At 34.0% G+C, this 15,268-nt stretch overlaps 1 protein-coding gene across 7 annotated transcripts in view; it reads right to left on the bottom strand.

Annotated features, from left to right (window-relative positions):
* Mbs (Myosin binding subunit) overlaps positions 1–15,268 on the bottom strand; it is a 47,149-nt gene that overhangs the window by 23,230 nt on the left and 8,651 nt on the right. For 4 of the 7 annotated variants that reach the window (XM_089714285.1, XM_089714233.1, XM_089714243.1 and 1 more), the window contains exons 2-9: positions 8,584–8,714; positions 6,706–6,824; positions 6,197–6,345; positions 3,226–3,381; positions 2,720–2,906; positions 2,340–2,504; positions 1,482–1,560; positions 595–753 (exon numbers count right to left, since the gene is read on the bottom strand). In XM_089714285.1, coding sequence (XP_089570411.1) covers positions 595–753; positions 1,482–1,560; positions 2,340–2,504; positions 2,720–2,906; positions 3,226–3,381; positions 6,197–6,345; positions 6,706–6,824; positions 8,584–8,714 — 1,145 coding nt within the window. The remainder of the gene's footprint in view (positions 1–594; positions 754–1,481; positions 1,561–2,339; positions 2,505–2,719; positions 2,907–3,225; positions 3,382–6,196; positions 6,346–6,705; positions 6,825–8,583; positions 8,715–15,268) is intronic. The other 3 variants (XM_089714262.1, XM_089714269.1, XM_089714277.1) reach the window with 3 other exon arrangements.

Raw genomic sequence — 15,268 nt, 5'->3', positions numbered from 1 at the left:
GAAAAAGCTTGAATAGAACAAAATTAAATGTGACATTAGAATATGAATTCGTAGTAGAGAATGAATACGGCACGTTAATAAAAATTAAATGTTATGTAAATCTAAGGATCCATACACATGATAAACTTTATTCTATTTCACCAAAAAGTTGGTGTACATCTATTTTAATCGTTCCTCCAAAACTTACTTCTTAAGTAAAGTTTACCATATGCGAACCCTGTTTTTAATTTTGACCACAAATTTTGACATAATAATTGTACCTTTAAAATATTTGAACTTTTTCAAAGTACAACGGCTTTTCACGCAAACGAACGAATAAAGACGCGTTCTACATTCGTTCTCTTAAAAACCGATCACGGAACCAACCAATCGAAATTTTAAACAAGCGATCTCTAATCTAAAAATAGAACACCGCGTAAACCAATATAACGGGGTTACCAAGCTTTCTTTCTTAAAACAATATCAATTACAGTGTGGAACAAGATAGAGATCATCTAGCGCCATCTCTTTCGCACACTGTATTTAATACTGCTTTAAGCCATCATGGTGAATAACACATCAAAATTAGCGGTCAAAAGCATCAAGCCGCGGCACCTTGTGTGAACGTCGTCGTTAGTCTCAGCCGTATTGTTAGTCTCCTGGCCCTTTTTCCTCAGTTCGAGCGCCGCGAGCGTGGTCTGAGGCAGCGGCGGTATCGACGGGCACGACGAGGCTTTTATACGCGCCGTCACGTCGCGGTACCGCTGGTAGAAACTGTTCACACAGACACGCCATGCGCGTTTTATATGAGGGGCGATTCGATGGGCGGTATGAACGTATTTACACTAAGTTAAGACATGTGGTGTAAAATAATGATTTTTTTTTTGTAAGAAGTATACCCATTGTAAAAATTATTTTGAAATTCATACATGGCTTTATTTGATAACTATATTACTTGTTTACTGCTTGTAAATTGTGACAAATGCTGTATAAGAAAGGATAAAACATCCTATTACTAATTCCTTAAGTATTATTCATGTTCTGTATATCCTATATTTTGCTAAAGGATGTAACTTTTCATACAATGATGAGAAATACTTTATTTTTTACTACTAATTTATGTACTATACCAAATTAAGGCACTACAACAGTATAAACAATCGTAATTGTTTCCCAAAACCCTACGCATCCTCTAAAAGTTAAAAAATAATTAAATATGACTGCTCGTTAAAATTTTAATATGAATTATATTCAACTGTCCTGATATTTTGCTGTTTAATAATTAATCCTTGTTATTGCAATTATACTATTAGAATTTTAAACTTAAGCCAATCTGTATTAGTTTGTTTACTAAAATATCAGTACAGACCACCATATTTACAATTTTATGATTCTGAACATCGATCAAGATACAAAGGCATGCCAAAAGAATATGTGCTTTCTATACACGTATTTAGCAAATAAAAAATACCAAAATCGTGTAAACACTGAATCCCACTCACGTCTTATCATTTTCGAAGCTGTGCGTTCTTCGCAGTATTGTATCGTTATCCACGTTATTGTTCGTCGGCTTATTTTCACCTGGAAAGAATTATTATTTTATTATTATAATATGAAAACCATCCGAATTAACCTCTAGCCAAACACATTGCAATGTGATATTATGTTAGCCAGCTATCTACAGAGATAATCCTAGAATAGATGTAGCTTAAACTACTTGATTAAATTATGAGTTATGATTCATTTAAAAAACATTATACTAATGTAGTAGATACGCGTATATGTAGCAATATATGAAAGTGGTATCTATTGTAATAATAACTCAATAAGGTGGGATATTAAAGCTGGAAATGTCTCCATCGTATCAGTTTATCAATATGTTTATTGGTATAGGTGAAAACTTATTAAATTGTAGGTGGATGGAACAGGGTGACTATATCTAGAAATTAACAGGGCAGTGTAATATAAATAATAGAGTTGCCACTCTAGTACATCATTGGGAGCAGAGGATATAGACAAGACTGTGTCTACTGTAATATTACCTCAATGGGGCAGGGAGATGTCTACTATAATTAGTACTCAATCAAAAAGGTATGTGAGCGTTTCCACCGTAGCAAATCAGGAGGAGGGAAGAGTATCTAGGTGGATGTCGACTGTAGTAGTGTACAGTTCGTATCAAACTTAATGGCGGTTCGGAAGTTAGCTGCGAGTGCACTGCGAGTCCCGCTGATATCTAAAATTGTTGCGCAACGGATCGTACGATGTCCGCCGGCATTAAGTTTGTATGGCACTGTATCAGTGGGGGAGCGTGTATAGCGGGTACACACGGTGAGGGTGGTGGGGGTGGGGGGCTCACTTACGCGCTTTGTCCTGCAGGCGGTTGCGGAAGGAGGCGGAGCGGCGCCAGGACGGCGCGTCGTCGTCCGCGGCCGCGTCGCCCGCCGCGCTCTCCGGCGACGGCGCGCGCACCTTCGGCGGTTTGCCCTCCGACACCTTTGTTATTATCTCCGGCGCCGGCGGCTTCTCTGCGTTCCCACGATATATGATGGCACATGAGTCATGAACGAGCCCAATTTCACTAATTATATCAACATATCCACCGGCCGTATAGCCGTTGCGTTCACTACGCACCGTGGCTTTACGGAACCGGCGTCGATTAGTAGAACTGGGCGAATGCGAGGTTATGATGGGCGTGGATGGGGTTGGTTATTGACAACGTGCGAAATGTATGGGTACTGACCGTTGACGATGGTGTCCGGCTGGCCGGTGATCTGCAGCTCGACCCGCTTGACGTCCTTTGGTGGACTTCGTTTGCGTTTGTTGTTGTTGTTATTGTTGTTGTTGTTGCGACGCGTGGCCGCCTTGACCGAGGCTTCCGCGAGCCACGCCGATATACTGGGATCGACGAGGTCCATGCAAGTTTGGCCCTAAAATAATATTTGATTATAATTTATTTGATGTGTTTAGATAACAATTAATGCAATAATGAAAATACAATATAACAATTGGTAACACTGACTATAGCGCGGCTAATGAGTGTTGACACAACATTCAGCTCTCAATTTAATAACACATCTTCAACATCACTAGCATTTGGACGTTAATAATTTGTATTATCTTTCATGTTTAATAAATGGTGTGCAATAGCAACAGCAACACTCAAAAAATGTCAATGTCAAGCTCTGACCCATTCCACATATAGCTTACAAATTGCACATATTTTCACCGATATTTTCAATCTCTTACCGAATAGTTCTTCACATTAGGATCAGCGCCAAACTTCAACAGTATCGCGGCGGCTTCTTTCTGTCCCCACAACGCGGCTGCATGTAACGGTGTCCAGCCTTCGTAATCAACTGAATCCGGTTCAGCATTACAATCTTCTAGCAGTGTTTTTGCCACCTTAATTCAACAGAATGTAACACTGATTAAAAAAAAACTTTAATTGTTTATTTATGAAATTGGTGGTACATATTCTAACAAATAAACCCAGAGAAAATATTAGAAAATATAGTCTATATTCCAACTGCCGACAATTGATACAAACTTGAAAATATTTTGTATTTTCTGTTGGTAAAGCGAAAGAATTAAAAATTCGTCTAACGTACCCTTTCACTACCGAGCCCTAAAAAGATATACTTATTCAATTCATAGTTTTTTTATTGTCTATAGGGAAGCCATTGACCACAATCTCGCCTGATGTTAAACTATGATGTGGTCTAATATGGCACGCACTTCCCTAGTTGTATGCTTTATCACAAAACAAATTAATAATACAGTTATGTATGAAATGTCAAATATAATAAAGTTTTTTGAACCACGACATGTTTTATTATGTACGATTGTTCCTAATTAGACAGATGGTAAGTATCACATGTACATGTTTTATTACTTTTAATGGGTCATTTACACCAATCAATGTATAAAAATCGTTAAAAAAGAATTTAAACAAAAATTGCTTGATTATTTATAAGACTTTTGTAATTTCATTGTATGTTTAAAAATATAAAAAGTGGATTAAACATAAATCAACACAAACTTTAATTGGTAATAAAACAACGCCAATAAAGTTTGCTTTCACGTGACCGACCGCGTAAAATTTATTTATAAACTTAATGATTTAAGTTATCTTCGACGTGATATTGAATAAATTTAAATAAAATGCAAATAAATACTTTTTTAATTTTTTTAAGCTAACATACTGGTACGGGAGCCAGAGATAATTCGTCAGACGCCTCAGAGTATAGTATTATAAAGCCTCGTGAACGTCAGCTGGCGCTCGGTTGGGGGGGTGAGCGGTTGTAGCCTCCCACGCACGTAGGAAAAAAAATGCATTCATTCATTCATTTCCTCTCAGCTAAAAATTTGTCAAATTGTAGCTAACCCAATATCTCAACGAAAAAAAATAATCAGCTGGTTACAACATGGTGTATTATACGTCAGCTGGTGTCTCGAACATGAAAGTTAAATTTAAAGAAAAATTTATTTTCCGTGATTTCTCTCAAACAAAAATTTACCTGATGATAGCTTATATGTAACTGTGGATAAATATATAGGTCAGCTGGCTGTATCTTGGTGGGAAAACCGTCAGCTGATACGGGACGCTACAACCGCTCTTCCCCCCAACCGAGCTCCAGCTGACGTTCACGAGGCTTCATAATACTATACTTTGATGCATTTTACTAATTACCGCTTGAGAGGAACTTGGTCATAAAATCTGTTCCTGGCTCCCGGACCATACGATCTACACTTGACATGTTAAAGAATGTAGAAAATTACATGTCTAAGGGCGTTTGTCCACTACAAGGAATTTTACGGTCCGGCATTCCGATTTTTTACGGTCCGGTATGGCACGCCATTAATCTATATACTAGCTTGTGCACTATACGTAATTTTACTGTCCGACATTTTACTTTTCCCTATTCCGGATGGTTTTTTGTGTCTACGAGTCGCTGTAGGTATAATTGTTTTCGAATGCCCACTTGCTTGGATTTTACTGTTATTACTGCATATGCCAATTGAAAGCAAGCTCTTGTTTTACTTTCTTTTAGTTGGCAATGAGATTTGAGAAGTCGGTATTGTTATTTTATATACATTGACCAAGCATTGACCTATAATTATTATCTAAGTAAGTGTTGGTAAGTTAAAGTTCAAGTGGGAATAGCTTTAGCTCCTCGTCACCGATTAAAATAAATAAGTGAAACACGCATTTTAAATCTCTTACGGAACTTTACTTTTTATTATAACGAAATAATATAATATTTCACCTTCTATATTTTTTACTCGTTTCTTGTAAAATGCAAAAACAATCATTTATGATAGCATTATACCGCCATACTTCCTTGAACTGTACCGCACTGATCCGAGTAAAGACGGACAGGTGCACAAGCAATTCATCGGTTTTTTCATGCCACACCGGACCGTAAAAAATCGGAATGCCGGACAGTAAAATTCCTTGTAGTGCACAAGCGCCCTAACCGATGCTAATTGCTAACTACACAAATAGATATACATATTATAATATGCACCCCATTACAATGTCTACAAACAACAAACGTTTGTCCCCATCCACGTTTATAAATCCATACTAATATTATAAATGCGAAAGTAACTCTGTCTGTCTGTCTGTTACTCAATCACGCCTAAACTACTGAACCAATTTGCATGAAATTTGGTATCGAGATATTTTGATACCCGAGAAAGGACATAGGCTACTTTTTATTGCGAAATATGTACCACGGGCGAAGCCGGGGCGGACCACTAGTAAACAATAAATTACAGTCATTAGGTACTGTTGGGTCTTTTTAAACTTTTCCACAAACAACTTCAAACTCATTACTGAATTTAAAATTCATTGCAACAAGCAATTTAGCCAAGGAATTGGATGTTTTACAATTTCTTGGTAATTTGTCTGCGTATTGATTTTCAATTTGTAAGAAAATGTTCTTCCATTTATAATGATATAAATGCACTTTTCTACTTTAGTTCTATATAGAACACATAGATATCTAATTGAGTTAAAACGAAAATGTTTCAAGCATAGAAGTGTGTACTTTAAGAAGTATTTAATCACTACATTACTTCATCTTTAGTTTCATATTATGCTTACAAATATTTGTAAAATTATAAATAATAGAAAAACGTGAAAAAAGGTGATCATTAGACGGGATTTTTTGATAATGGTGATACATAATATGATATAGATAGTTTATCTTACATCAACATAACCCTTAGCGGCCGCCACGTGCAGCGGTGTGCCGCCCGTCTTGGGATCCCGAACTTCCACATATCCATTCGCTGCCCAGTTCTTTGCATCATTCCTGAGGGTCCTTACTTCAGCACTTCGAGACTTTTCACAGTCTATGCCTAAAAGCAATGATATTACTCAAGTTATTACACGCATTTACATACGAGAGGAAAATCTCTATAAAATTCTTGTGAATTCCACAACAGATACACTCATGTTTATTATCGATGTTTAACTTTACTTCTGAAGTTTTCAGTTGTAATGGGTGATTTTTTAAGAGGTATAGGAGTTGATTTAAAAAAAAAAACAAAAAATTGAAAAATTTGATGTAATCTATAATGGAATCGATAGAACGATCAATATAATTTAATGTTTGAAAATGATTTCATGCAAATGCTGGCCGCGGCTCCGGTTTAGATGGCCCATTCGCAATCACCCTTTATATGTTCATCAGATAGATATTTAAAGGCAATAGTTACCTTTCTCATCGATCGCCTTTTGTAGAAGTTCTTCCATTTCATCGCTATCCGCGATGTCGACAGCCAGCTCGCCGTCATAGTTCACAGCTGCTACATCCGCGCCGTTTTCCAGGAGATATCTGAAATTGTCATTATAATATTTAAATAAAAAAGTATTAAATTAAAACTTTTCGAAACTAAACAATAAATCAAATCTATCCAAAAAGACTACGTTTGATCTATAGTCTATACAACTTTGTAATCATTAAAATAATAAATTATGTTGTTGGTATGTAACACTTTTTTCATTTAACAAACTCATAAACCGAAAAAGCATCCTTTAATTTTGTATTATATTACCTAGCTTACCTAGACGACCCAGACGTCGACTTCGATTATATCGATCGAATTGTGTGGGTTGAAACTAAGGGCTGATAAGTGTTGAGAAAGAGCTACGCTGGCGAATAAGCTCTTTTGAAAGCTGATTTTTAGTACACTATAAACAATGTTCTTGGAGTCTTTAACAAAGTACATCCGCTCTCATTAGAAACAACTGCTCTTCAAAACTTCCGCTGCATCCTTAACGTCATCCTACTTATATCGTGTTGAGGAAAAAGAGGGCTCAAGTAAGCGCACGACCCTATCGTAGATACGCAAAACGCGAATGCGTGTATGTTACTATGATGACGTAGCACTAGTATATAAAAATATTTCGCAATTTAACGTTTCTTTATTTTCTAGACTGTAATACTTTACTGAAATATAATTCATTAGTTTTATGAGTGACTTCAATTTAATTCCACCTCGCTGTTCTGTCCATATTGATTGTTATTGATATTACACGCTTAAATATAATTGACGATATCTCAACATTCCATCTACAAAAATGTGTAACATTCCATCTACAAAATAACATCAAACTATATATATATATATATATAGATATTTCAAGAAACCATTAGACAAAACACAATTATTTGTTACTATGAGAAGAAAAATAATCTCCCAAAAGCTAGCACTCACCACAATTAAGAAGATTTCTCTCTAATTAAGATTTATTTTCGTATTGATATAAATAGTATTATTTTGGAATAGACAACAAATAACAAAATGAATCAATAAGTACTTGAGCCGAGACCCGTGGAAATGATGAAACTGTAATATCGCTAAGCAAAAGATACAATATTTTATTAAGATTTGCATTGTAGACGTTCTTTGCTGTTTAATGTGATGTTGTTTATGAACCCTTTATATTCTGATACGTCACGAATTTTCCTGAATTATCTTTTCACTACCATATATTTACAAAAAGAAGATTACGAGTCCCGCGTCAACTCGTTATTGCATGAAGCCAAATAAATTCGTTTATTTATAAAAAAAAAACACAAAAACTTGGCTGAATAATTACAAAAACAAGACTATAAAATGTTATTCTCGTGCTGAAGTTTAAAGAAATCTGTAAAACGCCTAACATATGGTATTTAAAGTAACTTAATACGGCGGTATTTAATAAACAAAGACATGATTAGGATTAATAAGGGTCAACTGAGTCAGCGTTGTTTACTATGACAAATTACCCATACTGGAATACCATTATATTAGAAGTAATAACTTGAGCAACATCCAAACACGTGTCACGTTGGTTTCATAGAATTTTGCAACTTCTGTTTCTTTCGACACAATATTGATTCATGAATACTCTCCTTAATTGAACTTAAACATAAATGGTTTGTAGTAAAGTTAAAATTTAAAGAAGTTTTCTTTTACACATTTCTTAGACTCATAAGCAGAAAAGTATTTGAAATAAATAAAAAAAAATTAAATTTAGATATTAACAATCTAAAGTTTTTACATAGGTATGCATATTTTGTGCAACAATAACAAAAAAGAAAGTGTTACCTAGCAATGCTTAGAAAGCCGCAGGAGGCAGTAGCGTGCAATGGGGTCCAGCCTTCATTATCACCACGATTCACATCTGCGCCGTTTTCTACCAAGAACTGCACCATATCAAAGTTGTCATCGATGCAAGCCTGCAACAGATATTAGTAGGTAAATATTCAATGGTTTGCATCACTGCAAAAAGTCATTTCGATGATTTATCTCACAGCAGCAACGCTAGTGGGCCGATATGCGTGTTTCACTCATGACCTAATGTATCTATAAATATGTACAAAAATCGTGGCATTGTAAACAGATACACGAAACACGAAGAGAAATCGATATACATATCAAAAGTATATCTCTACTAATATTTGTAGAATATTTTATTTATGTTATGCATCCTGATATTTTTTTTAATATTTTAAAGAGTAGAAATCATTTGAATGCATGCTTAAACAAACACTGATACTCTGTACTAATTTATGCAGATATATTTAAAAAATACTACATAATGCTAATTCTCTAAAAATACTGCACTGAGCACATCAGATATTTAATAACACAAAATGGTGACGAAGAATTCATTAATATCAATTGGAATCAGGTTTGACAAATATCTCTCAATAAAATTCAGATTTTTATCGGTAGACTGCACCTTATTACAAGAGAGACCTAATAATCGGAAGTGAAAATCATCTTCAATTAAGATAATTCATGCAGCAGTCTCGTGCAAGTCTCGGATGAACGATTAATAGAATGTCGACGGCAATAATTAAGTGAATAAGGATCACAACACAATATACGATATCGGAACCTAATTGCCATCGAACACAGCACACTGCACAGATATCATTTATATTTAACAATCGCTGAAGCACTAGTTATTTGGAAAAATAATTCGCTAAGCACATGGTATACAGAAAAATGCGATTGCAAGTGCGCAAAGCAATTTTATAGTTTAGATGCCATCAAATCGTGGAAGTATCTATACAAACATTTGCTTATGAAAAATACCCGAACAGCGATCACAATAATTTGTTTTAGGTGGTCGTCATACATTTCCTGACCTTTTGAGAAATAATGTTATAAAAAATTCAATGCAGATTGCAGATAGTTATATTCAAATAACTAATCCTCCTTGATTTTTTTCTAAAGATGGTGTTCTTTTGGCGCTTACTCACTGTGGCACTGTATCGATAGCAGTGACAAAATAAAAATACAACTAGAAAAGTAAAGAGAAAGCTGATGTAATCAAATTTATAAAAAATCAATTCGCTTTGGCAAGGTTATTTCATATTTGGCAGCATTTTTAAAGTTCAAATACTCAGGACCGATATTGATGCATAGATTATACCTTTGCATACCATATACGGTTTCCTATTTCTTATTGGACACAAGATAATCGTAAAAACTTTGCATAGCACTTATGCATTTCAATGGTGCATGAACGTATTGTGCAACAGTACGGAACCCTGGCAGGGTCAGTGCCACGTTCGCTGGCGCATGTCGCGGCTCTTGAGGCGAGCTCTAGCCAATGTAACTGAGGTGTTTGCGGTAAAATTGTTTGCACTGCATAAATATACATAAACACACAACCTCCACAATCATTACATTTCTCATTTATTATCAGAACTGCTATCACAGAAGCTCTTCCGTGTGAGATTGGCGAATAGATTTATCAGTGACATACTTCTTCGTTCACTTGTCTGCATGTAGGTAGGTATACTGAGTTGTTAAGTAACATCTTAAATGACTTTCTATTATGTAATTTATTGAGGATTTGACTAACTTAAGCTTATAAGCCTAATTACATATTAATAATTTAGACAATATTAATAATAACTAACAAGACAACTGTGTTCCAGAAGTAGAGCCAATGTTTTCAAGGGCACATAAGCATTGGCAAGTACCCAGAGTGAGATGTCAATAGTTACTGCCCGTCTTAACGTTGACAAAGCCACAAATACAATAAAATTTATACAACTATAGAGTGTACATAAATTTATTTAAAAGTAATATAATAAAAACTAAATAAAATCGCAAAGCAAAAAAAATATCGCTGTGTGTGGTCAACTTATAGTGAATCTAAGATCCTATGTTTCAGTCTAACTGAACAAAACTAGGAAAATAAAAGATTATTATCGAAAAGGTGTAATAATTTATAATACTCAATGCTTATTTTTCTGATAAAAAGCAGCGAAGCAAACATTTGTAAATATTATAATGGATACTTATTTGAATGCATTACTCATTATGTTGCAAGCTATGAGATATTTATCAAAAGTCCGGATGTTGTGATTGCTCCAATATAATGTACAGTTATGACGATATAATTTTACTTTATTGACAACATATGATTTCAAAGCTATTTAAGCGGTTCATCTGTACGCCTACGTTATTAGGACTTAATCATAAACAATTAAGGACTGCCAATTACCTACAACTAACAAAGCCGAAGTAGACAACTTTTATAAATATAATTCATTATTTTAGTTTAAACAATGCATAACTCAAGTATAAGTAGATACTATAAATTTTATATTTATGTATTTTAAAAGGCAAATAAAACCGATAAATTCAATACCTAAATATAAGCATTGACAAAAGAATATAAGGTATAATTATACAGGGTGTAATCGTTTATTTATTTATTTTATTTATTTATTTATAACACTTCATTGTACAAAACAATGTAGGAAATGTGGTACAAATTAATGAGGTACAAAAATTTTGCACACTAGGCGGCCTTATTGCTACACAGCAATCTCTGCCAGGCAACCTGGTAGGAAAGGAAATGTGAGAAGAATCAGGATAGGCAAAAAAAATTAAAGAAAGAATATAGGTATTAAAAAAATGCCTACATACTAATCGTTAAGTGTGCACAGGCGATTATTCCGTAACTATTGCGATATTGCATATATCAAAAAACTTTAAACTGATATCGAAAGCCCTTTATCTAATGAGTAAAATCCCAATAATTATTCACTATTGATTCTATAATAAAAAAAAACATACTGTAACTACCTCCTAATTCTCATACGAATTGAATAAAATCGATGGATCGGTTCAATTTCGTATTGAATTGACGAATAACGTTCTAAAATATATGTATGTGTTCATTAGACACACAGTCCCTTGCCAAGTAACAGCCGGAATCGTCAGTCAGCTCCGTGCCTACGTCTACAATTAACACTAAAATAAAACATTCAAGGCGCGTGTGCAGCCTATGACGTAACTAATATCAACGGATCTCTCTCCGCTGTCTCAAGCGTGACCTCGAAAAAATCTCCTATTCTAAATTTGTATGGCGCTATATCATTCAACAACACACCATTTTTTCACAAAATATTTAGGTCGGTCAACGACAGCATCAAATTTTTGGTACGAGTCAGTGCATTTAGGTATCAGGTCAATAAAATTGGGGCGTGCACATATTTAGCTAGCTGCTGTCGTCAGCTCGTCAAGACGTTCGTCAAGAAAAACTAAATTTTGTACAGAAAATCTGAATTCTAATTTGTTTTACAAACGAGCCGTCAGAATCAAAGACAAGGGATACTGTGACGGTTGTTAGCAAGTTGTTAGTTACATCGCACCTCATACTCAGTAATTTGAAGAAAATTATCACGTACCTATTATGAAAACTGGAAACAATGTATGAAAAAAAAAGTTCACGGAGTCATCGACCTAATTTTCGGTATCTATCTAATGAGATGAGTATCGCGCACTATAAATACTATTATAAAACAACACGCGCCGCACAACGAACACAAAACGCATCCGTGATCAAACGCTGCCAAAATAATAACTCAAATTGTGATCGCAAAAACAGATATCCAACTGTTTACAATAATAATAAATAATGAATTATAAACGGATAAAACAAACAAATGCTAATTAAATAAAAACTTTTTCAAATGTATAAATATTATAAGGTAATGAAATCATGCAAGTCACACAGCAATTGGAAAAAATTGAATACCGACATACTCTATTCTCATCATCATACTCTTTAAAATATTAAAAAATCTTTTAATAAATATTATCTCAAAAGTATTCAGTTTCAGTAGTGAATATTGTAAGATTTGGGTCAAGCGTCCAGAATGCAAAAACCTTATTAGAAGTATGACAAAGAGAAGTCATATTTAATAAAATTTCCCAACTTTTACATTACGAATATTATGACATTATTTTATGTGTTATTTAGTTCTTAGCAGAAGATTGGCTCAAGACACGCCCTCTAGCCATTTGTTCCTCCATGCCAGACTGCGTTAACCCGAGCGGCATCCAACCATAATTTTAAATCTGATGACGCAATAGGTAATTGACACACTATACCTAGGGTTGCCAACCGTACTATAATATATAGTATTGTACTATATTTCGGGTCTGCGTACTATATACTGTTGAAAACATATATAGTACGCAAAAATACTATATTTTCAACACCGACATTTGTAACAAACAAATCCTTCACTAAAAAAAAATAAGAACGCGCCTATTCATTGTTAAGATGGCTAAGTCATATAACCTATTGCGCATATTATATACCTACCAGTGGCGAGAAGAAAGAAACAGAAGTAGTGTATCATTGATAAAATAAATAAATAAATAAATAATAATAACTTTATTGACATAAATGAATAAAATGACACAACATTGAACAAAAAATGAGCTTTTGATTTATATCTTGTCTTCTTCTTATATATAAAAATGAATCGCAAAATGTGTTGGTAAGCGCATAACTCGAGAACAGCTGAACCGATTTCGATAATTCTTTTTTTATTATATTCCTTGAAGTACGAGGATGGTTCTTATGTAGAGAAAACGTAAATATTATGTACCACGGGCGAAGCCGGGGCGGACCGCTAGTTAATCTAAAAATTGAATGTGACAATTTAAAACAAAGTTGCTTTCACTGTCCCTATGTCCCTATGTATTATGTATGCTTAAATCTTTAAAACTACGCAACGGATTTTGATGCGGTTTTTTTTTAATAGATAGAGTGATTCAAGAGGAGGGTTTTAGTATATATTTATTATGTTTTAGGCAAAGCGGGCGAAGCCGCGGGCGGAAAGCTAGTTTATTTTAAACAAAAAGCTGTTAACCAGTGCAAGAAGTGCAAAAAATATAGTATTTATAAAAATAATAATAGTTTAAAAAAACTAAAAAACACGCTTTTAGGTCGGTTTTCTATAAAAAGCGTATTTTTTATTTTTTTTTTAACTTTTATTTATTTTATCAAATTAGTGTATTGTCATCGGTCCTCAATAAATCTACAAAGTTTGAACGAAATCTGGCCGTTTAAAGTGGGTCAAAATCGCGCCCAAAGAAGTCGGTTACAAACATACAGGTGAAGCTAATATAAAGCGTGTAATAAAATATATTTGTCTATTTTTTTTGTATTTCCCATTAAATACTATATTTTTTTTAAATGTACTATATTTTTTACACCTTATTTTGGAAAATACTATATTTTGATGATGAAATGTTGGCAACCCTAACTATACCGGCTTTACTCTGTGCTACTAAAGTTTTGGGTTAACGTCATTAAATGGCACAATTATTTGATGCTCACTGTAACACTAACGTCGATGTACCTCTCACCTATTTAGAAATCTTTAAATAAAATTGCTGTAAGGAAAAGAACGCATCGTTCGAATCAAGTACTGTAGTTAAAAAAATATATAAACATTTCAATATGTGAGGTATGAAAATAATAAATTATATATGGCTCTAGAATATAGGACAACAACCAGATGCTGTAAACAGTAAACGTCAGATATCGTAAATATTATAAAAGTTACCTATCTGTGGTAATAGACCAAATATTTTATTCATAGCTGTGTAAAAATTATAAATAGAATGTGAATAACAATGGTATATTTTTAAACGTTTATCAATGTAGCTCCTGATGTGTGCGTGCATATAATTTGCTTCGACAGAAACCAAATAAAATAACTTTATGGAAATATGAATACGTCCGAAGACCCTTCATTATTTGGACAATAAAATCTATATTGTACATATTTATAAAATCAATTGCTGTTCGTTAGTTTCGCTGAAACTTGCAGAACGGCTAGGCTAATTTAGCTGAATTTGGTTTTGAAATGTTTGTCGAAGTCCAGGGAAAGTTTTGTGGAAAACATAAAAAGTAACGAGTGATACGAAGTTCACCGGGACCTCTAGTTTTCACGTGTGAAAATCTAGTATAGGTATCTTAGCGTGAATAATAAACATATATTTTTTTCGTTTAAAATATTATTGAAGTAGGTACTGTACCTTGAAAATGTACACTATTAAATGTAGTAGGTATAAAGCCGATGGTCGTGATCGTCGACCGCGCCCGAATGATTGCCAAAAACATTACAGATAAAAAGTATGTATTACAAATCTTACCGATTTACGAGTGAGAACCATCATAAATATTTAAAGAGCATTTTGTCGTTACAGTTTGTCTTTATATATCACATTAACATCAAAACTAACTTTTTTTCACCGATGTTTAAAGGTTAGTCAAATAGTCGGTTTGCAATATGTTAACATATCGAGTCCAGTTAATCTCGACATTCAATAGTACAAAAAATTCCCATTCAGCTGAAAATAGATAAAATTGTCCAAAACATAATTACAATGAAATTGAAAAACAGCACTTCCGTATTCCGGTTCTTGAAAAGAAAAAAATACTCGAGGTCAAATGTTAAAA

The sequence above is a fragment of the Colias philodice genome, chromosome 1 (assembly GCF_061535455.1).
Source record: "Colias philodice isolate Cphi_HAF_F1 chromosome 1, ilColPhil1 Martin Lab GWU primary, whole genome shotgun sequence".
Lineage (NCBI taxonomy): Eukaryota > Metazoa > Arthropoda > Insecta > Lepidoptera > Pieridae > Colias > Colias philodice.
Note: the sequence above shows the minus strand (reverse complement) of the source record. Positions and strands in the feature narration are given on the sequence as shown.